Source organism: Mycetomoellerius zeteki, unplaced genomic scaffold, assembly GCF_001594055.1.
Source record: "Mycetomoellerius zeteki isolate Tzet28-1 unplaced genomic scaffold, Tzet1.0 scaffold20, whole genome shotgun sequence".
Classification (NCBI taxonomy): Eukaryota; Metazoa; Arthropoda; class Insecta; order Hymenoptera; family Formicidae; genus Mycetomoellerius; species Mycetomoellerius zeteki.
The window spans coordinates 2,030,053-2,053,794 of record NW_017256957.1 but is presented as its reverse complement, the minus strand read 5'-3'; the positions used below and the strand labels follow the sequence as shown (position 1 = coordinate 2,053,794).

General features: G+C 30.5%; 2 protein-coding genes across 6 annotated transcripts; both read right to left on the bottom strand.

Moving 5' to 3' along the window:
* Positions 1-318: 318 nt before the first annotated feature.
* On the bottom strand, positions 319-18,911 carry LOC108722340 (uncharacterized). Of its 5 annotated transcripts, XM_018447403.1 has the most exons (23): positions 18,725-18,911; positions 13,707-14,095; positions 11,493-11,620; positions 11,206-11,357; positions 10,230-11,117; positions 9,700-9,893; positions 9,580-9,619; positions 8,120-8,278; positions 7,451-7,580; positions 7,166-7,369; positions 6,935-7,084; positions 6,677-6,853; positions 6,353-6,504; positions 6,210-6,289; positions 5,711-6,043; positions 4,256-4,526; positions 4,103-4,179; positions 3,807-4,026; positions 3,359-3,714; positions 1,718-1,902; positions 1,148-1,422; positions 823-961; positions 319-745 (listed from the first exon to the last, which is right to left on the bottom strand). In XM_018447403.1, the coding sequence occupies exons 2-23, from the start codon at positions 13,949-13,951 to the stop codon at positions 543-545; spliced, it is 4,758 nt and encodes a 1,585-aa protein (XP_018302905.1). In that variant the 5' UTR covers positions 13,952-14,095; positions 18,725-18,911; the 3' UTR covers positions 319-542. The 5 variants fall into 5 exon arrangements, with proteins under 5 accessions (XP_018302905.1, XP_018302900.1, XP_018302901.1 ...); XM_018447398.1 differs by lacking the exons at positions 319-745; positions 823-961; positions 1,148-1,422; positions 1,718-1,902 and adding an exon at positions 2,570-3,040 and having other exon boundaries at positions 10,209-11,117; XM_018447399.1 differs by lacking the exons at positions 319-745; positions 823-961; positions 1,148-1,422; positions 1,718-1,902 and adding an exon at positions 2,570-3,040.
* Positions 18,912-20,469: 1,558 nt separating this feature from the next.
* Positions 20,470-23,386, bottom strand: Tif-IA (RNA polymerase I-specific transcription initiation factor RRN3 homolog Tif-IA). The gene is made up of 8 exons (XM_018447282.1): positions 23,197-23,386; positions 22,785-22,979; positions 22,409-22,628; positions 22,224-22,326; positions 21,990-22,145; positions 21,201-21,695; positions 20,934-21,112; positions 20,470-20,851 (listed from the first exon to the last, which is right to left on the bottom strand). The coding sequence occupies exons 2-8, from the start codon at positions 22,977-22,979 to the stop codon at positions 20,526-20,528; spliced, it is 1,674 nt and encodes a 557-aa protein (XP_018302784.1). The 5' UTR covers positions 23,197-23,386; the 3' UTR covers positions 20,470-20,525.
* Positions 23,387-23,742: the final 356 nt, after the last annotated feature.

Sequence of the window (23,742 nt, the reverse complement as noted above, 5' to 3'; positions counted from 1 at the left end):
GTTTTAACATAAAGTATCATGTCCTGTACTCTGAATGCGGGAATTGCAGATCACCCTGTGTATATATATTTATATATATACATTTTCATATTTTTCATAATTATATATAAAATAATAATTGCAATAATAATTTTATGAAAAATTATGTTAAAAAAATAGCTTGTTGAAATATTTTACCTTAGATTCTGTCATAAACTATATATATATATCAGTCATCAATTTCTTCTTTATGAGGGATTGCAAATGTAAAAGTGCAGAGGTAATAACGATTAAAAATTATTATATAATATTTTTAAAATATTTATTAATATAGGTCAACAATTTTAGAATACTTTTTTGTCTCCGAAGTGTAATCAGAACTGCGAACAGGTTCATAATTATTTACACGACAATGGGAATGTATAAAACTATCGTTTTTAATTTTGGCACACAGTTTTGTACATTGTTAGACTTTTGTACGTAATTAAAGAGGTACTGATGATTATAATTATAAACCACAAACATTTAAATTCTCTTGAAAATAATTTTACCGAATTTTTTATCTAATAAACGGCATCTGTACTTTCTTGTACTTGAATGAAATTTTGTACAAACGGCATACGGTACACGTGCAAGGAGGCGATAGATCCGATGCATGTTCCAATCCAATAAACTATCACATGCTCCATGGACGAGGTTCCTAGACAACCATATTTTAAAGAAGTTGCCAGTGCAGGATTAAAGTAACCACCGGTGTAATTGAAAGCTGAAATACATTTTAAAGATCAACGATACAAGATATTTTTTCACATCATAAGAAAGAATATAGAAACATTCACCAACCTGCAACTACCAAAGACGTCCCCACAAAAGCATCGATGACCGTGCTAAACCTCGGGTTCAAGTCACCCAGCACGCGGGATACCACTCTGCACATGCATGTTGCAACGCATTCCACAAGCGCTCCAATTATAACGGATACCTAAAAAATCATCGCAGGTGCTTTTCAATTCATAAAATTATTCCCAGTCGTATGTATTGAAATTATGAAAGCGTACTACATATCGCGCAATACATCGAATGAATAATGAAACTCCTATTTAAAATATTATTTAAAAATTAATCAGTTTATAATTTGTTAATGGGAAAAATGATGATTCAGTCTTGCCTGCAAATCTGTAGTGCAATCGCCATAAGCTCTATTCTTGTGCGTAGAAGCGAATTGTAACGCCCACAATATTTGGATGTATTTAAATATAAGAAGACCACCGGCCAATTCCGCGCATATCGATAAAAATGCGACAATCAAGGGCTTTTTACGTATTACTACATCCTCCATGTGTGTATAAGGACACGCAGAAGCTTCATCCCAGTTTACCGACCACCAGATTGTTAGTAGAAACAAATAAAGCGCGTACATCCATACTCCCCAATTGTCCGCAACTAAAGAAAGTTCAAACTTTTTAGGGGGGAAAAGACTTAGGACAAGTGCTATTGTAACATGTACAATAAACATGACAAAAAATAATATAAAACATTTTAATTAATAGTTTAAAAATACATACAATGAAAAAATATATAATTATAATGCTAACATATGTATGTAATAATACGCAATATATAAATATAATTGCAATATAAATAATAGATCTCTGAATCCACAAGTTTATCGTTCATCAAAGTTAATCGTATATCGTAAAATTAATACTTATATTTATAAAACAGAGTCAAGACTTACTTATAATGAGCTCGAAACATGCCCCACAAAGTTCTGCTGTAGCTATGAATTCAAAAACCAAAGCTCTTGTGAGGGGATAAGAATCAAGATAAAATAATGCATACAGCCTTAGCCAATACGCTATCCAAATCGTGACTCCAATGTACGCTGTAGACACTATCAAATCTATTGATCCAGGCATTATCCTATTAAGATACGTGCCATTTAAACAAGTGCGGCATCAGCCTAATGAAAACGTATGAGCGTAATAAAGCATATCCAATGAACAATCATATACCCACGCTAAAGAGAGATCTATAGTTATACCATCCAATACAGTGATATAATTAATATTTTTACAACTGACCATAAATTTACAAATTATTTATGTATACGCTGTCTTTCTCATTAAGATTAATTTTATCATGTAATAACATGCATTCATACGATAAAACGCGAAATTAATGATGCATTATGTAATTGATTTACTAATTCTATAATATATTGCATAGTTTAATAGAAAAACAGCAAAAACTTACAAGATAATCACCAAATCACACTGGCTACTATTTCAACTTTTATTATTTCGGTTTTCATAAAACTTCGCGCACGAGACATTCGCATTGAGTAGGGTTTCATCTAGCGGTTATTTAAAACTAAGAGTACCAAATATATCTACGCGAATATGTCGCGAGGCTTTAAATAACTCGCCGAGATTGTCTCGAAGCATAGTACTATAAAGCAACGGAATTTTTATTGATTCGGTTTAAAGAATAATATATTCGAAATTATATCGATTTAAAAAATTACTCAAAAAAAAAAGATTAAATCTCATTAAAACATAATTTGGAAATACATTTTTACTTTCGTGAGTACATAATCGACGAAGATTCTCGTAGAGAACTGAGTGGTGCAATGCATCAATGACGTCGTGGATGCTGCAGAATGTATATCTGTTGCTTTCAAAATGTCCGCTTTACATATTCATACAAAAAGTTTATAAACCTACAATAATAATACTAGAAAAATGTTATCTAAAGTACATATCAAGGTTAATCATAAAGGGGACTGCACGTATACAATCAGAAATCATATCTGCAGTTTTATTCGGTTCATGATTTAACTACATTATTTTATATACGTCGAAATAAATGATTTCATGTACTGTGAGAAGTAACATTAATCTTAGCACTATAAAAAAGAAATATTTATTTACAGGAATTGAGAGATTCCCCCCCTTTGTGTTTTTTAGCAGTGCTGGGAGAGTCATCTTGATTCTGTGTTCTTGATACTATCCTATGAATTCGTTTAGATTTCAAATAGGACATTGTTTCGGCCGATGATCTAAAAATCAATAAAATGATCGTTAAATTAATGTGGTAAATTTATTAATTTAATGATATGGGATTAATGTATTTTCATGTAATTACGCATTATACATATTCATTTAGAGGAAATATCTAAAATATGCTTCAGGAAAATATTTTTGGAAAAGATCAGAATATCCATAGAAAATTATAATGAAAAAACTCAAGGAATATTTCATATATGATCGTATTTTAGTAATGTTAACAGTAATTACAAAAACTTAATTATAAAAATATATTTAATCCACTATATATAAAACTAACATATATAAAAGATATATGTATATTTTTATACCTTGTCATTTTCTGTTCCGTCAATATATCTGAAGAATTACTCTCAGACGAATTAGAACTCAAAGAATAAGGAATGATCTGATACGTTCTACCAACGACCTCGTTAGTTGATTCATTATTTTCTGTCACAAATGTGACCATTCGTGTATCTGCATCACTCGTAGATTTTCTTTTATTATTCTCGGACTCCGACTTTGTAGGGAAATTTACAGTAGGTAAATTAATAGTTTTACCCCCTTTAATATTCATCAATTTAATTAATAAATTCGATAATTCTTCCCTTTTTCTCGTTACAACAATTTCCTCGAACCATGTTTTCAAAGTTTTAATTGGCAAAGTATAATCTTTAACAGGATCCTATAAAAAGAAATAAACTCAATCACATTGATAATTAGACATGTAAGAAATAAATACAACAAAAAATATTAAAGATATTTTAATATACTTGCCTTAAAAAAACTTTCCACATATTGTAAAACATATAATCCGCAATCAGTAAAATTTGATTGCTGGGGTATTTTTGGACACGCTCCTTTAATAGTATCTTTCGAGAACGTCTTTTCTACACCAAGTTTGGCAACATGTTCGCAACTTAAATAATCTCTTAACGTAGCAACCACTCGTGATCTACTAGCACCAGCAAGCGAATCGAATATCAATATGCAGGGACTATAAATTAAATTAGTTAAATATTACAATCATAATAGATTGCATTATAAATACATGATATAGACGTGTTGCTTACTTCCTGATGGTTTCCTTCTGCTCTTCGAGTTTAATATTAATTTGGATTTTGTCTTCTTCTGATTGATCTATCTCGTCCTACACGTAAAATATATTACATTATAAGCAACTGTTTTAAAATACAAAAAATTATTAACAATACAATTTATTCTACCTCTTCGTCACTATCCATTTCCATTTCATCATCGTCGCCTTCTGCTTCGTCTCTCTCAGATCCATCATCATCTAACTGGTCTATCGTTATGGTCGTTGGTACAGGAGTGATTGTTGTAGAGCCAATTGTGACAGCTTTTGCTTTTAATTCTTTTATTTTTTTACTTTTTTGCGCAGTCTTATTAACATAGTTTTCGTTAGTTTTTGCAGTACAGGTGGATACTTTTCCAACTAACCCAGGAAAGCAAATAATAGCCAAGAACCAATGTGCGCTATAAACAATATTAATATGATACGAATTTGGACCAATAAAAATAAATATATATTTAAATAAGAGAAATTCTACATCCGGTCAAAACGGATATTAGTACTTAAATATTTCTGTTTAAATTTATATACATATCTGATTTTGCAAACCGTGCGCCGAAATCTTTTTCGGTCTTGAAACGCAATCATGAGAAAATAATTTTTTATGCTAATAAGTATCTTTATGAGACTATTAATAATCTAATGTTAATGAGTTCTTAAATCTGTAAATAATTTATTGCGAAAAATATTACCTCAGCCAGGATTTTCGTGTATATCTTAAATTGCTTGCTAATAGATAATATTACTCTTGTTCTGCTTATGATTGCGTTTCAAGGCCGAATTTTTCGGTCCGAAGATTTCAGTGCGCGGTTTGAAGAATCAGATATGTATATAAATTCACAGAAATATTTAAGCACTAAGATCCACTTTGATCGAATATAGAACTTTCTTTATTTAGTTAAAAACACATTGTATTATATATTGTTATATGAAATAATATGATTTCTGCTTATATTAATGTCAGAGTCAAAAAGTCATATAGGATTACTTGAAGAATAAAACTCATTGACTTGCGTTTATATTAGAAGCTAGTTTAGAAGCTATTTTAATATGAATAGAATAGTTTAGAAGCTATTTCAATGCGAGCCTAAGATGCGGATCTTAGACTAATATATGCAAGAAAACATTTTTTTCATTTTCTCTCATCTATGCAAATGAACTTTTCATGTATGCAATGGATTTCTTTATCTGATATCTCTCAATACTGATATTTCAACTTAACCCTAATAATATTCACTCTGAAATTTTCTTAACTGATATTCGCTGATTCTATGTACTTCAAATCAATATATCTTTGCTTAAAATAAACATAATTAAATTTTTTTTCATTTTAAATTTCAAAATCCAAGGAATAAGATTATGTAACTTACAATTATGTAAGGTTGTAAAAAAACATTGTTATAAACAATTTTTTTACAACGTAGTTGAAGAAAATGTTAGAATTTACTGAACTTGCACATACTGATAAGATTTTCGGTCCGTGATCTTGAGTGAACCCAGTATTAAAACATCAGATAAAGAGTTGCATCTTAATTATTAAATTTATAGGATTCATTATTTACGAAATCAAATTTACAGGATTACTTACTGTTCGTTTATGGGAATTATAACAAAATCTTTTTCAAATATATTAACATTTTTCGTCCACTTCTGTACTCTCGCGTGCCGTTTGGCAGCAGGTGTCATTGGCACGATGCTTTCGGCAGCTTGGGCATGTGGGCTAGTTAAACGTTTGTAAAAATACGAACTAAACACGTGAGTTCTATGTTGATCAGATTCTGATAATACCTCTAAGGTCAAATACTTTAAATAAAAATCTATAATGACATCATTCAAGAACTGATCTTCCGCAAGACATAAGTAATCTTCAGTGTTGATGGCTATTCCCCCTTTTGCAGGAGGTGGTGGATATACAGTTATTCTATAAAAAGAAAGTTTACGTTTAAAAAATTTCAACAATCATATTTATAAATTTGATGTACATGAAAAATGAAGTAATATTAGATCGAATAGATAAAATTATAAAATATATTTTATTCGATTTCAAATTATTAAAAGACAAAATCGATTATTAATAAAAGTCTCACGTTTGTATGTCATCACTAACAGCAGTAGTATTTGCTACGTTTTGACTCTGTTTCCGTGTAGTATTATGTGATTGTAAACACTGTAAAAATATTTGTATTATGACATATATATAATGACATAAAATTTAATTTTAAATACGTACATCTCTTGGTGATGCCCGTATAAGTATATCATTAGCTTCTTTAGGACTTAATTCGTCTATTTTATGTCCTCGTGAGAATAAGTTTGTTAATATCACCTTTGAATCCTCCGGTAACTTGTCTGGTAATAATGTAATACGTTTATGCGTGTGATCTAAAAAATAATAAAAACAAAGTTTATTAATCATCGGGCTTTGCAAGAATCTTTTCTGTATACACATGATTGTATCGAAAAAAATTGTGAGATTAAATATTATGTAGAATAATCATTAAATTACAGAAAATATTTAAAATACAGAAAGCTCATATAGAAGTCATGTAAACACCTTTTCCAGCAGGGTCATAATATGGCCCCTTTGGATCTTGCATTCCTAATAATTCACGTATCATGGCTCCTGTATTTACAGATGTATAAAAGAATAGTACTGGCATTGTCTTTCCAAAATGGATTAAGAGTTTAACTATATCTTTATATTTCACGTCAAGAGTAACAAAACTTGCATCTGTAAAAAATTGGAATATTTTAAGAAGCTTATGAAATCTTGTACCCATAGACACTTCCATTATAGATAAAATCAACTTACCATCTTCTAATAATGGTACGCTAAATCTTACACCACTATAGGAAATCACTACTTTTTCCCGAGGAATATATTTATAAGAACCTATTCTGACCGTTCGACATTCTAGAGCAGTTTGTGCAATATCAAGAAAGTTCTGATTTTCATTTATTTCTAAAATCCAACATTTCATTATTATATTATTATATCAGTCGTAAATTGTGATAATTACTTATGCATCTCATAAAACATTACCTTTACTATTTTCTTCATTATTTATAACATCATCATATAAATTAAAAACAGAAGTGTTTGTAATTATTGGTTCCTTATCCACAATGGTGTCCATATCTTCATTAAATGTGTTACTTGCGTTGCCTACTACTGCGTTATTATTAATGCTTCCAGTTTTTTTAGGTCTGCCTTCTTCCTCTTCGTCAGAAGATATTGTCAAACATTCTAGAAATTAATTATCATTAATGTGTATATATATATATATATATGTTTCATGCATAAAATATATAAAATTATTATATGTACCTGGCTCTTTATGAATAGGCTTTGGTTTGGAAGCTGTACCTTTAGCTTTTCCTTTGGATCGTTTGGGACCATCTCGTTCTATTTTCTCTGATTTCGTAGCATTTCGTTCGTTGTTCTTCTTATAAAACATCTATAAAAATATACAATCGTAATACATTTTTACAAATTGACACGGGAAATATTGATAGAAGAAATTGGTTGACGAAAGTATATGATACACTACTACTAAATTACACTAGTAGCACATTTATTGGCACAGTTATTGGCACAATGACTCAATATGTCCTTAATTAACCAATGTCATCGCCAATAAACGGCCACTAGGATACGTGATACATTATATGACATTAAGATGATCGTAGTAAACTGCTTTCGATATGACCTGTAATGACATGACAGTGATATAAAACGTCTTAGTTTTAAAATTAATTCTTGGCTAAATCCTTCTCTAAACAAAATACTTCTTAATGACCATATGCTGAAAGCGCTCTAAATTTGCTATATTAAAATGCTATGTTAATAGTCCTCTTAAACTAAACTCTTAGTTTTAAGTAAATTAAATATGTTAGCAATATCAGTCAAACAATAGATCATTATAATAAGATCTCATTATAACATTGTATTAATAAGTATATATCGGTCTTCTGGCATCACAGACATAATCCTTACATCGACAGACATCCCAGCCTCCTTCCTTTCTGCTATGGGTATCGATTTGACTCCATCAATTTTTATTTTTGTATTACATCGTTCACATCGGTTGAAGAATAGTGAACTGTATCCGCAGTGTGGACAGAGAGCAAGCATTCCTTTGACCAAAATAGGTTCCTAGTAATAACATGGTATACTTCGTACTTGTAGAATATCATTTAATTTAAATGATGAACTTTAAGTGTACTTCCTTAATTTCATACGAAAATTCTTATCAATCGCTATCAATGTGATATTTTATTACATATTGTATATAAATTATCATTAACCCTTAACTACAGCTACAAAAATAACATATAAGCTTTAAAATGTTCCTTGAAGAGTACAGAATGCAAGTGAATCTGCATTATTTACAATTTAGAACCATATAGTATCAATTATACAGATTATACCAACTTAGACCGCGTCTAAAATTTGTGCTTCGGGTCCAAACACCGACAAAATATTAATAAAGACCAACATCATTATGTCCGTATCAGATTGCGGATTAACGATTGCCCGATTCTATTTCAGTCAATGTAGCAAGTCCATCGTGATTAACTGAAATAGAACCGGGCAATCGTCAATAGTAATAGTCAACCCATAGTCTAAGGCTTTACGGGAATTAATCTGTTAACTTATGCCGTAATCTGTAAAAATTTATCATAATTAATTATTCCCCTTTCATTTGACTGATTTAATGTGTGATTTAAGTAGTCAATTCTTACAGATTACGGCATAAGTTAATGGATTACGGTATATATGATCCTTTAGCATAATTATCCGGAGAGCCCAATATTGAAAACATTATTAACTATTTTAGTTATTCCAAAGATAAATTAATGAGGATTTTACTTTCCTTAATAATTGTTTTATCATCAGAAACGTGTAAATTTTACAATTTTGAAATCGTCTAGGGACAGCCAAAATAGTTGATGATATCAGTGTTCTTCAATTACCGCCAGGCTCACGCGAGGTAACTCTCTCCCATAAAAATATCGGTCTTTAGTAGTATCTCGTTGTCCAAATGACCCGTTGCTGTAGTCGAGAGTTAACTATTGTATACTATATTTACTTCATTTAATTCTGTCTCTTCCATTCTGTTATTTTTACATAATACATCTATTATATCATTCATATAAGTATCGAATATAATACAGTAATATTATTGATATGTTAAAACAAAGAAATTGGCATAGTATCAACAAAATAATATTACTATAAATTATATAGATTATATATTTTTATATTAAGTTAGATATTATCGACTATTTTATAATAATAAATCTTTAAGAATTAAATATTCCAAATTTTAAACTTTAGAAAAATAAAATTCCATTATATTCGCAATATAAACGTAATTGAAAAGAGTAGCATAATTTTTTTTATGCCAATATCCTTATTTAATCTAATTTTTTTTACTAAATCTATAAACTCACCTCAATAGTTTGTGAAGTGTTACTATTTTCATCCGATGCACTGAAAATATTGCCAGTTTAGAATTTTTTGTGATATAATTGAATATTATGATATAAATATAATACAATTTCATATCTTACTTGGTACTTTGAGATAAATTTTCAATATTCGCAGTGGAGCTCACAATTTCCTGAGTAGAATTACAATCACCATCAGTACCCTCGAAGGATGTTGAAAGCATCCCGGAATCTCTTGGTTCCACTATGTAGTTTATACCCAGTGCGGGATCATCCACCAGAGAAACTTGCGTTTCATTAGGGAATGGAATATTCACCTAAGAATTATTTCATGTAATATATAAAAATAAAATATCTTGCAAAAATTCGATTGTTACTAATCATTGTGTTGCCTTACAATTCTGGAGCCGGATCAAAACAACATATAATAGCAATTACCAAATGCTAAATTTTCTTATGCTATTATGAAAAAATTTATAAATTTTTTAAACGTTGATATCGATATTATAAATATTTCTTTAATATTTTAAAATATTTTACAAAATTCTTCGAAATTTTCAAAATTTTCAAACTATATAGCAATTTATCAATTACTCTGTACAATTTTTCTACAAATCTTTGTAGAAACATACCTGGCCCAAGACTGCACGTACCTGATCCAATAGGTCGTGTACAGTGCAGTCCTCGTTCGGTATATCGAACGTAATTAGTCTCTGTTCTCCTGTGGCTAACATCACTAACATTTTTGCCGTATTTCCTTGAATTTGTTGCTGAACTATGGCATTTGCTGGGTCATTAATTGTGTTTTTAAGGTAAGCGACGCTTTCACTTGAACTGCTTTCATGTTCTAATCGTGGTGAAGAAGACTGTTGTGTACTGTGCCCTTTCTCCTGAACAAGTTCCGAAGAATTGACTTCCATATCAGTGTTAGTAATGGCCGTATTATGCTCAGCTGATGAAGAGACTGACATTACCACAGATGGTTTCGGTTGTTGTGTAGAGATTGAAATCTGCTGCGTTCTTTGTTGCGTAGAACTTATAAAATGACGCGTGGGATTATGCGACGAGGAATGAATATGCTGCAAAGTATGAGAGAGTTGTTGTGTGTTATTTTGTAAAAACCTTTGTTTCTCGATTTGCAGTTTTAACTGTTTAATTTTGGCTTGCTTGATTTGCTCATTTAAATGCTCCATATCTGGAGGTTGCATTCTCGTTGGTGTTTTAGAAATTTCAGGAGGAACTATTGCCACTGGTCGCACGTGCGAAATATTCGAATTAGGAGTACGAACAGGTCTCACAGCCACAACCTGTCTTTGTGAACCGATAGTTTTACAGACAGACAGCGTAGATTTAGGACCAATTGTATTAGAATTTTGAATCCGGTTTTCCATCGTAGTTACTACCTTTATTCCTGGAGTTTGAGGTATTATACCCACAATGTTATTTGTTAACTGTCGATTTTTAATCTGACAAGCTTTAACATTTAATTTTTTCTCCATCTGACATGGATTATATGATTCAGAATTTACATAAAAAGGCGGCTAAAAGTAAAAATAATTGCAATGCTATTATTAAAAGAATATAATTAATTTTTTTTATTAAACATTATTATAATGTGTAATAACTCACTGTGATATTATTTTGTATATTACTTTTAGTTAAAATGGCAGTCTGATTTTTTTCTAACAATGCATTTTGCTTCGCTACTGTGGAAGTATTAGCGTTTTGTATTTTCATAAACTGCACTGACTGCCCTTCATTTTTACATTCTGTCTTAATACCTGAAAAAAAATAGCCTATTCATTGTATTGCAAACAAGAAAAATACCATAGACCAATGTTATACATAATAATGAAACGTAAAATAAATTAGCAGATTTTGCAAAGCATATTAATATAGCACAATCATTTACTTACCTGTATTACTTGCAATGCTCACAATATTTTCATTAACAATATGTGCATTCACGGTATTTAATACCTCCTGTTTTAATATCTCCTGGGTTCCAGATATATCATTCGTTTTGATTATATAGACATTTTGTCTGAAACGTAATAAACACTATTACATATATTGTTATACAAATACATCTTATTTTAGCCAAATATAAAAGATATTAACATGGATACTATATATATTTATCGATAAAAAATATACTATTATGTACTATTTTATTCTACAAAATATCACTTATGATGAGCGATTAGATGAAATTAATAAAAAAAAACAGAATTGGAACAAAAGTTTGTTATCTGGATGCGAGATATAACTTTATAATGGTAAATTATTATTCGATCAAAGCTTCAATTTAGGAAAAAAATTTTTTTTTTCGAGATAAGATTAGATACATCTTTATTTCAATATAATTATTTTTAATATAATTATAATTATTTTAATACTAATCTTTCTCCTTCTTTTTTTTTAAGAAAGGATTGTATCAAATATATCTAATATTATTTTTTCTTAGATATACATGACGTTTTTAATAAAAGAAAATATTTGTGTGCTAGATTAAAATTTAAACATACAAAATACTCGATAAATTAAGAAACTTAAATAGAACTAGCATAACCACTAACACAAAAAGTCGCTCATAGGCCACACATGTTAAGGATGGATTGTATCAAATATATAACATTATTCTTTAATTATCATTCACAGTTTCTAATTATTATTTCTGATTATTTCTATCCCATAAATATATATTTAATTTCAATTTGTATTTTATTAACTTGTAATATCTGCATTTTGCCTTAAATAAAAATATATATACACAAAAACGCACATACATACACAACACACCATAATTAATAAATTAGTATAAACAGATTTATAATACAAAACTCTTTAGTAATATTTTCTTTGAGGCACACGCGTACAAGAGAAAAATTCTTATATAACTGTAAAATACTTTTTCCTGAACAAATAAAAGAAAGAATTATTCAAATTCTTATCCTTATAAAAATCAAAAGTTGAACAAAAACATAAATGTGAATGTAATATCATAAAAGATGAGATAAATATAATAATTATAATAAAAAAGTTAAAAAGTTTATTGTATTCTTAACCCTTAATACACACCAAGATTTTTTTCAATCGTTTATTACATACGATGGATTGTTCATATTTCGGGTTAATTTTCATCACTTTTACAAGTATATATGTACGAAAATTATTTAATAATTCTTATATATACTTTATAAAAATTAAGTAATTCTTATATACACTTTAACACCTTTAAAAACTATTTGTAGCGTTATATTTAAAAAATTGTATATAAATGTTAAAACTAATGACTTGGTGTTTTTAGTACTAAAAAAAAAAGAAATATGCAGAACTCGAATGATCCAATTATATGTACTAAGGATTAATTTCTTTTTAATATTTTTGCAGTATGTTTTGTTATGAAATTATATTATATAAAACAGAATTGAATATAATTAAATATACACTACTACGTTTAAAAAAAATATATATTTTTTTATACTTTAAATTTATAAAAAGTGCAAAATATAGATACTTATCACTATTTTTATTTTTATCATATTTAGAACATAATTATATATTCACATATACATATATATTTACATACATGTATAGTATATACGGTATGTTCAGTAGAATGATAGAAGACTACTTTAAGAAGCACCTGTTATAATAATATATTTTCTATGTTATGCAATCCTGATATGCAAGGAAAATTACTTCCATGTTATGCAATCCTGATATGTATGGAAACATTCGCATATGTAAAAAGTGTTATCAAATTAAGTGCGTTTTCTATGAATGTTCGTAAAGTTATTATACACTTTAGAAACCCGAAATAACACCTTAATCTCAAAATGTATGGCCCATTATATATGGTATTTAAAATATCAAGATACACGTTTTACAGATTAACATATTTATATTATTTTATATATATATAGAACCATTAAAGTTTATCTCTTACAACCAGTATCGACACTCTAAACTACTGTTTGTTTTTTTGAGAGATATTAAAATTATATATATTTATTATTAAATCCTTTTGAATCTATATATTTCTCCTAAAATATCAAAAGCTTAGAGCTCTTCTACTCTATTTCGTTACAATTCGAGCAATTGAAAATGCATGCTGTATAAGTTACCCTTGTTCCAATCGCGTCGTAGATATTTGATTCCCTAAATTAATAGTTTGCGGGGTTAATATTGCCTGCCTGTTTTGTGGTGCAGTAGTATAAGTCACAAGCCGTTGTGAACCATTACTGCTATCACTAACATCCTCAACAACAAACTGAATACGTTGGCCGTCTGCAGTACAGATTCTTGGTACTTCTTCTAATGTGAAAGTACCACTGGCATTGTGCACAACATTATAATAATGTGTATCCATATTATTCAAAACTTAGGTGTTAGCAAATATGATCCTTTCTCAATTAATAAAGATCAAAATTGGATTGTTGCTAATACACTGATTTAGACCAATCCATCAATATCATGTTTGTAGAGGAATCTGCTAGTATTTATGCGGTACAACCTATGGAAAATAATAACTAATTATATTCGACTTTTACGTATAATTTCAAAAGATAAGCAAATATATCCGAACAATACAATCGTTGAGGAAATAATGTTGAAATAATATAGAAATACACTGTAAATTTAACAGCGTAAAAACTTGTTAACAAAAATAATGTAGTGTTGTGTAAAGTAGACTTTAAATATCGTATAACTTATAACTCGAAAAATACTTAATGAAAAAATATTTTATTATAGTGTTTTGGAAAGCTCTCGAAGTAAGCTACAAGAATATGTAATGAAAAATAGTGGGTTTAATTTAAGAAATTGAAGGTGACCTTTATGTGATCTTTAAGCGACTATCTAAGGTCAAACTAATGGTACCATTTTATGGCCCCCTTGAAACCATACAACTTTTATCTGAAACATTTTCTTGTAAAATGCAAGGGAACGGAAATATTTGGGGTGATAGATTAAAATGAAACACCCTGTGTGTGTATATATATATATATATTAGGTAAAATATAAAATCATTAACATTTATTGAAGAGTAACTTTAGTATAAGGAAATAAATACGGAAAAATATATTTTCACATTAATGGAAACTTTTAAAGTAGTCTCCTACAGAACTTAATTTTTTTTCAACATTTTAAACACAAATTCTGCTAACTGTTAATCGTTATCGTCAAAATATATGTATCTATCGCATCTTTTTTCGATCCAAGAAAATTATAAATTTTTGTACAATTTATGTGCTTCAAAGATATCTTATATCATAATAAAAAAAAAGTAATAATATGACAACAATCATGTATATACTTTAGTTGGGTTGTAAGATGTGTTAATTTGTTTACCAAACGTAAATTTGCAAACTATGGTAGCATAATAGAAGATAATTTGAAATATTAACATAATGAAATATTATTGTAAGCAGAACTGCTTAATCAAAAATATAAAAGAGACTTTAATAAGAGAAAATATAAATATTATTTCGAAATTATCGAATTTTATATATGTACAAAGAGCCTCATCACTAACGCAATTAATTATTAAGAACATGTTAATAAATTTGAAAATAGCAAATACGTATATTTCTAGCTCACTTATTAAGGCCTAGAAGCTACAAATACTTTCCATTTGATGACATAAGTCATCACAAATGTCATTCTGTTTTTATTATTTATTGAATGCCAAGAAAGATGAAACAATGTTTGTGATGACTTGTGTCACATTAAATGGAAAGCATCCAATAGGTAAATCCAATAGTGCAATCACTTATTAAAGGCCTTGGCACATACAAAAACTTAAGACGTAAGACTTAAGCAGTAAGGAAATCAACATGTTGGATTCGCTACTGCTTATGTTATGGTCTTAAGGCCCATCTACAATACAATAGTAAGCTTGATTTAAGAAGAGTAAAAAATTGATCAATCACAGTCGATTATGAAAAGAATAATCGACTATGATTGATCAATTTTTTACTCTTACTTCTTAAACCAAGCTTACTACGTGTACTGTAGACGGACCTTTACAATCTCTATTGGTCGATTCGCTTACTGCTTAAGTCTTACGTCTCAAATTTTTTTATGTACCACGGTCTTAAGACCGTGGCTAAGTAGCAATTTCAGGTGCGTTTCGTTATTCACTGTGAGTACTGAAAATCTATAGTATATGTGACGTGAACTATAAATTTTCAATACTCGTAGTAAATAATGAAACACAGCTTTCATGTGATTAGTTAGATTTAAAGATAAGAACTAATCACATTCGACTACCACTACTTAGCCCTTTAGTGAGTAATTGTACTACTAGATGCACTTAATGAAAAGCAATAGAAACAGGAAATAACAGATTTCAACCTACTGGCTACATTAAAATATATGGTTTCTGATAGGTGGAAATTTGTTAATTTCCTGTCCTTATTGTCTGTGCTCTCTCTTCATTGTGTCTACATCCTTAAAAGATACAATAATTTCTAATCTTATATATAGTAAGTAATAACATAAATTACATCACGAGGTACGTTCCAACAAATTTTGGAATATACGCAACTCATGGTAAATAAAACAAGAACAACTAACGTAAAATTCTTTACAGGTCACCTTTTTTAATATTAGTTTCTAATTAAACAAAATAATGTCCGCATGTATACCAATCATTAAAGGACCATTTATAATGAAGATAGTATACCGTAAGCTACAAGAAATCGATGTCAGTGATAGTCGATTAAAGGACATGGCACATAGAAAAATTTAAACAGTAAAATGTAAGCAGTAAAGAAATCAACATGTTGAATTTGCTGTTGCTTACATTATAACCTTACGGTCTCTATTATGATTGGCCAATTCGCTTACTGTGTATGTTTTAGAGCTAACGCATACATTTAACATCTTCTTCAGCCAAGTGGATTTCGGCCTCTATTGCGAGGCCAAGTACAATGCATTTAACATCTACAATGGAAATAGTATGATGTAGTAAGTTGTAAACCGCAAGAAATCGACCAATCACAGAAATACAGACATGTTTCGACTGTAATTAGTAAATTTCTTGCGGCTTGAGACTCAAAACTTAGGTAATGGCTTAGACCTGTTACACAATAGGATCGCAAGTCATAAGCCGTAAAAAATTGACCAATTACAGTCGAATATGAGAAAAAAAATCGACTATGACTGATTAATTTCTTACGGCTTATAGCCCTATTGTGTAACAGGCCTTATTGTAGAAAACTCATTACAGCTTACGGCTTACTACACAATATTACTCCCATTATAGACAGCTTATAATTGGCCAATTCGCGTACTGCTTACATCTTATTGCCTTACATTTTTATGTGTTTCTGACCTTACTGCTTAAATCTTTTTGTGTCATGGCTTTAATTACTCTCTTCACATTAGATTGTGATTAATTAATGTCTTATGTCTTATGGCTTACAGCTTACAGCCTCCACAGATGGTCCTTAATGTATTAACTGGACCTGTATTCTGCACATGTCTACCAACAGTTGGTTTTGTTACGTGTTGTTGCACAGATATTTTGAGCCCATTCTACATTTGCTCAAGTATAGTTGTAAGTGGTTGTAGTTGTAAGAATTGACCAATCATAGTTGAATATTCTCCTTATAGTAAACTGTAATTGATCAACTTTTACAACTAAAAACACTTATAACTATGCTTACACAATTATAAAATAGGCATTAGGTTATTCTATTTTTTATTGTTGCACTGTGTGCTAGTTCAGAAAGTATAGCAATAAAAAACAGACCTCTTATATGATAAAAAAGCTGTGAAACAAGAGAAAGAGAAGATTTATTCACGTCACATGCTCTAATACTCCAATACGTTCGTTAGAGTGAATAGGAGCTATGATAGGAGCATACAACATGAATAAGTCTAGAGAGAATCTCTTTAAACTTATTCATGTCGTATGCTCCTATCAACAATTGTCAGTGTCGTTACGTATCTCTCTGAGAGATACATAACGACATCGACAATTGTTGATAAGCGTGTACAGAATACACACCCTATTCTTGAAAAGAAACGTATACGAAAAATTAAGGAAATACTATAGTATACATTATGTATGTATTATAGTATTTTTCTAGACTTTCGTGTAAGTTTCTTTTCAAGAATAGGGACCCTGATCACAGAATTCACACCGATCACACAACTTGAGATTTTAAATTAAGAGAAGAAAAGTGTCAAGCTTAATGAATGAGTTATTTTAATACTTGATTCAAAAAATTAATTTAACCTGATTGTGAATAACGTATGATAAAATTATTAAATGGAATAATGCAACAAATTGATTTTTGACATAATGAACAGATATGATACAAAGTGACTGAATAGCTGTAAGGAATATAACAACAGATTGTTTATATTTAAATATTTCTTTGTGCAAAAGATGTGAGAAAACGTGAGAAGATGATGCCTTAACGCTATCATTAACATGTTATTATATTCGACAGCATATTTACAGTGATCTTAGAGACGCCACATGTAACTAGGACAAGCTGATTTTAACTTCACAAAACACTTGTTGGAGAAAGCTACGCGATGCGGTTCTCGAACACGAGAGCTACAGCGATCTCAGTGAAGGAGTCAGTGCAGGAATCTTTTAGAGACGCGATGGAACAATATGATCGAGAGCAACGAAGCGTCGCGACAGATCGTTTAAAATCGACAGTTTAAAACTCGCAACGACCATAACCTAAAAAGCCAGAGCACAAAGAGAGTCGCGACCGTGGTTCCTCGTCTTCTTAACGCGACGTCCGTCACGAGGATAAACAAGAAGCGTTCGAGCGTTTAGGCGAACCGGCTAATGACGATAAAGGAAAAACTGGCACGTTTTCGACGACTTAAAACGGGAAAATCGCCTGCGGAACTGTTCTTAAACGGAATCTCATAACCTCGCATGGATTAAAGGATTAATCGTAGGGACGGGGAGGGGCTTCAAAGGCCGGTATCGACACGTTATCTCATGGAGAGGCATGGCGTGGCGCAACTGACAATTCGCTGATTGAAAAACACATGATCGAGAAACGCGTACAATGAGCGCGACAGCGATTACGATACTAATCTTTTCTTCTCTACTTACACGGAATAACCGATATGTCTCAATAAATGAGCGTGCAACAACGATACTCACGATCATTCGCACGAGTTGTGTTATAAACACGCCGTAACAAATTCGAGCTAGTGACGAACTCGGTACTTTGACTCGCTCTTCCCTGATCTCACTTGGATGCGTTCGGCGAGAGTAAATAACAACTGCACCTCGCCATTTTACGTATCCATTCGCACGAGCGAACACCGCGCTGCGATGCGATCACCAACACCACGATCAACGAGGAATGGACGGAAGGTACGTTGCACGGGGAGAAAGATGGCGCGATTATTGCGCAGAACGGCAGAACGGCTGTTCTACGCCGAACTTCCGGAACGCCGTTTGATCCCGAACTTTAAACCTGCGTATAGATCCGCAATCTAAATAGGTTCCACGACTTATTCTCGTTTCTATCACAATTGTAGATTAACTTTAAGAGGATCCTAAAGCCGTCTGTATTACCGGCTAAATCGTAATTTTGTATAACAAATACTTTTTTCTCTTTCACAAATTTGAAAATCCTTTTCCAGGATTAAAGTATACACATTAATATGTGTTTGTGGAGTTTATGAGAACGACAAAAAATTTTTCTTAAGATTTCAATTTCGAAATTTTTTGTCGTTTTCGGCATAAATTCCACTTCACGTATTAATGTGTATATTTTAATTCTAGAAAAGGATTTTCAAATTTGTGAAAGAGAAAAAAGTATTTGTTATACAAAATTACGATTTAGCCGATAATACAGACGGCTTTAGGATCCCCTTAATCTCGATTCAACTTACTCTTCATCTTTTTCTAGTTCCAATTAGATTAAAACAAGAAGAGTAAAGTTAATTCTCATTGGTAGAAACGGGCATTATGTCCATTTTTATCAATGTAGATTAACTTTTATCTACAAGGTTTAATTTATTTTTTTATCTCCTAGTTCTAAGAGTTAAGATAAAGAGATTACATTGCTACCGATGTAGATTAAATTTAATTTTAATTTAATTGATTCCTTGTTCTTTTCTAATTCTTAGAACAGAAAAAGAGATAAAGTTAAAACAAGATCAAAGTTAATCTACATCAGAATCATTTAACTTTAGCGCGTTTTTCGTTTAACGCGCTAATTTGAGTGGTCATATTACTTTTCCGAAATTTCGACTGTCATGGAACCTTAATACATAAAGAATTTCTAGTGCATTTGCATTGCACTGTTTTGCAAGTTCATCCGGATTGACGACTTGATTTCTCTAAAATGGATGTATCTGCATAAATTTATTAAGCGAACTTATCTTTTCAGTAGATATTCTAGCATATAAATTTTTTCCGTTTATTTTTTTTATTTATTTTCTTCGATATTTTTTAAAAATTGATATAGCATTAATAAAGTGTACACACATAGCCTAATTTTATCATTCCGAAATTTTATTAAATATAAGTTATTATATTGTACATAATTTTTCGATAAAACGTAGTAATTATAAAAAAAATAGCATTACGTAATTCTTGTGTATCTTTCAATTATTACAAACAGTCGAAAGAATAAAAAAAATATACCTGCATATGTTGATTTAAGATGTACACAGAGAGAAAACTATGAATGCTAATTCTACGCCATGCAAATATGAAAATCGCAAAATTATTTGGAGGTGTAACAAATACTTATTTTTTTAATACTCATTACTAAAATTATTTACAACAAATGTAAAATATTTGTCAAATATGCAAATTTGTTTGCATAGCAAACAAATTTGACAATTAAATCTTGCAATCTTTTGTGCGTTCATAGCAAATTTTTTCTCTCTGTGTGGGGCATCATAATTTATTTATATATACATACGTAAATTATGTACTTTTTTCTTTATTCACATTTGTTAACTGACCGACAATCAATATTTGCCATATTATTATAAAATAAAGGAGCTATTCTTCGTCTACTATGTTCTAATGTATAAGATTCGAATGGGAAAAAATTAGGAATCAAAACGGGTAAATGGGATTCCATTCCGAAAATGGGTAATTGATTGCGCTCGTTGTATTCGATTACAGAGTCGCAGTAGGCTAGTCCATATGTTCTTGTAGTTTGGGCAAAAGCGTTAACGATCTTGGTATCGCACATCTTCAAAGGATTTAATTTACAAGTAACGATTTTAATTATTAAAAGAGAAAGATTCTGAAGAAATTTCTCTGAAAAGAAAAAATTATGTTTATACAAATTTATCTCGCTGTTAAATCTGTAGCTTTCATACAACAAATATAAATGACTTACCATATTTCAAGTCAAATACAAAATGCTTGTACCTCGCGACAAATAAATGAAAGAACGCTTGACAAACAGAGTAAAACACAACGTGTTTTGCATAATCCTCAATATATTCCGAATATTCTTGCGAAGTGATATATTCGTTTAGCCATTGCGTCAATTTAGATATCATCGTTTCCACTAATCTAGAAGAAAATGGCATAATGTTAGATACACTCTTTTTTTTAGATATGTATTATCTATGTAACATTATCAAAGATATGTGTTAATTACTGCGGAGAGATAAATGTGGCATTTGCAAGCAGACTAGAAATATAGCAAATAGCTGTTTGCCGATAAATCGGTGGTACTGTAGAATTAGGTTTCACAACCACTTCACGCCACAACCAGTTTGTAAATCTTTCCTCAATTCGCAATTGTCCAAAACTGCACATGTAGAACACGATATATTGCACATATCGAATACCGTACATATTTAATATTTCTTTTTCAAATGCATAGACAATATCGCTATACAGTATCTCCAAGTTCTTCATTTGCAGAACATCATTCACAAAACAAAACTCGTGCATATATTTAAAAAATAATTCCAAGCACGAGTCTAGTGTACGTGCAGTTGGATGTATAGTCCTTCTTTTGTCTGTGTCACTGTTAATTTTGGTCAAATTGTCATTATCGCCTATTCCATTATTGGTACAATCATCTTCTACAATGTCTTCATCATTGTTTGTTTCTTCACAAGGTATATTGGCATCCAACGTCACTAGCCTAAAATACAGATATACTATTTATTCTCTTACTAGTAAAGTCAAAATGTAATTTTGTACGACAGGTTGACAGATTCTAAGTTCAAATCAAACGTTCATCCCATGTAAGCTTTAATTTTATAAGAGGTTGATTAGAAAGTTAAAGATTGTCAGTAAAAAAAAATGAGGTAGATGATAATCCGTTTCTACATTTCATTAATTATAATAAAGTCGAAAATTTCATTTACTGAAATGTTTAAAAATGTTTAAATTAGTTCATTTACTGAGTAATAGTTTTATCAATAGAAAAACTTACTTTCTAATAATAAGGATTAAAATATTTCTTCTTAGTTGAGGTGCATAATTTAGAATTTCTAATAATGCATAGAGATAAATTTCATGTACATAAGTACCATGTACAAGATAGAATGGAAAATGTGAATCGAGGGCTTCAAGTAAATCCGTATTTGACCTAAAAAAATTATAACATGTATATATATGTTAATGATGACAAAAATTAATAATTTATAATCACTTTTTCAAATCTTACATTGGTACTACTCTTAAAATTTCACGTAATATATCATGTATATGATTTAGCCTTTCTACATCTTCATCTTTAAACTGTCCAATTTCATGTTCGATATTATTTTCTGTTACAAAAATAAGTATTATAATAAATGTTATATTATTACCAATGAAATATTATTATAGACTAATAAATATAAAATTTACTTGGTTTAAACAATTCAACGAGGCAATTTATTACAATATTTGTGTGAAATGTCTGCATACATGCTAAATTTTGCAAAAAGAGTTTATAAGTAAAAATCACTTGTGATGATCTAATCGTCCAGTCAATTTGAAGAAGTGCTTCAACAAACAATTTGCGTTCAATATCTAACAAGGATATATATTGCATTGCCTCAGTTATAAATTCTGCTAAATTGTTATCCTGAAAAAACAAAAAGAACATGTTAAAGAAAGTATCTTACATCATAATACAGAAATCAATTAGTATATAAACTATATGATACATATAGTTTATGTATATATATCAAGCATTGTAAGACTGGCAAATTTTCTTTGCGTCTTTCGTCTCTGTCATTACCTTTACAACACCATTTTTAATCGAATGTACCAACTTATCGTATTCTTTTTTTCTAATACCCTTGTAATTATATAATATATCTTTAACATTTTTCGGGAGTGTGCATATTTTAGGTTGTTTAATAAACTGTGCTCTAACTCCGCTGTCTTTCAGCATAGATGACACACTGCTGATTCTCGAGGATACCACAGACATCTGTTAAACAGACAAATTATCAGACTCTAAGGATTCTATTAGGGCCTAATTAATGACAGATCTATCGCGTAAATCGCTGTTCCGAATTCAACTTGCAATCAAGAAGCTTTCGTCGATACAAGTAAAACAGCACGTGTGATCGCGAAATAGCAGGTGGAGTGGCAAGAAGAACAAGGTTAAGCGCACGTTAAAATAAAAATTAGACTGAGCTACTTACTTCGGTAAAGGTGCAATCTACTTCGACGAGTACAATTTTCACTTCATATAGGATAAACTATTTCCGGCAATTACACGCTGTACCGGCTGTACACGCGTAGGTTTTTAGTTTGAACTTTGGATGAGTCTTACATCCCACGTGTTAACAAATCTTTCACCATACGTGACCATACTTTCAGTTTCAGTCGATCAGCAGTGTTGCCAATCCATTGCTGATCATTGGGCGCATTCAGCGAACTCAACAGTTAAGTGAGCGCTCGCTGTTATTGGTGTATTCTTTTAGATCATCCAATCAGAATTTTAGATCTAGAAGAATACGTCAATAGCAGCGAACGCTCGCTCAACTGTTGAGTCCGCTGAATGCGCCCATTGAGTCTGCTGAATGCGCCTATTGTAACGAAATGAAGCGTTTCCACTGAGCGCGTCAAGGTGCCTTTTCATGCTGACGCTCGACGTTCATTTTCAGCGTCAAAATAGATCATGTGATCAAAATTGGCACTTGATATTCATCAATTTCTATGGCCGGAATCAGACTACGCATTGAAGA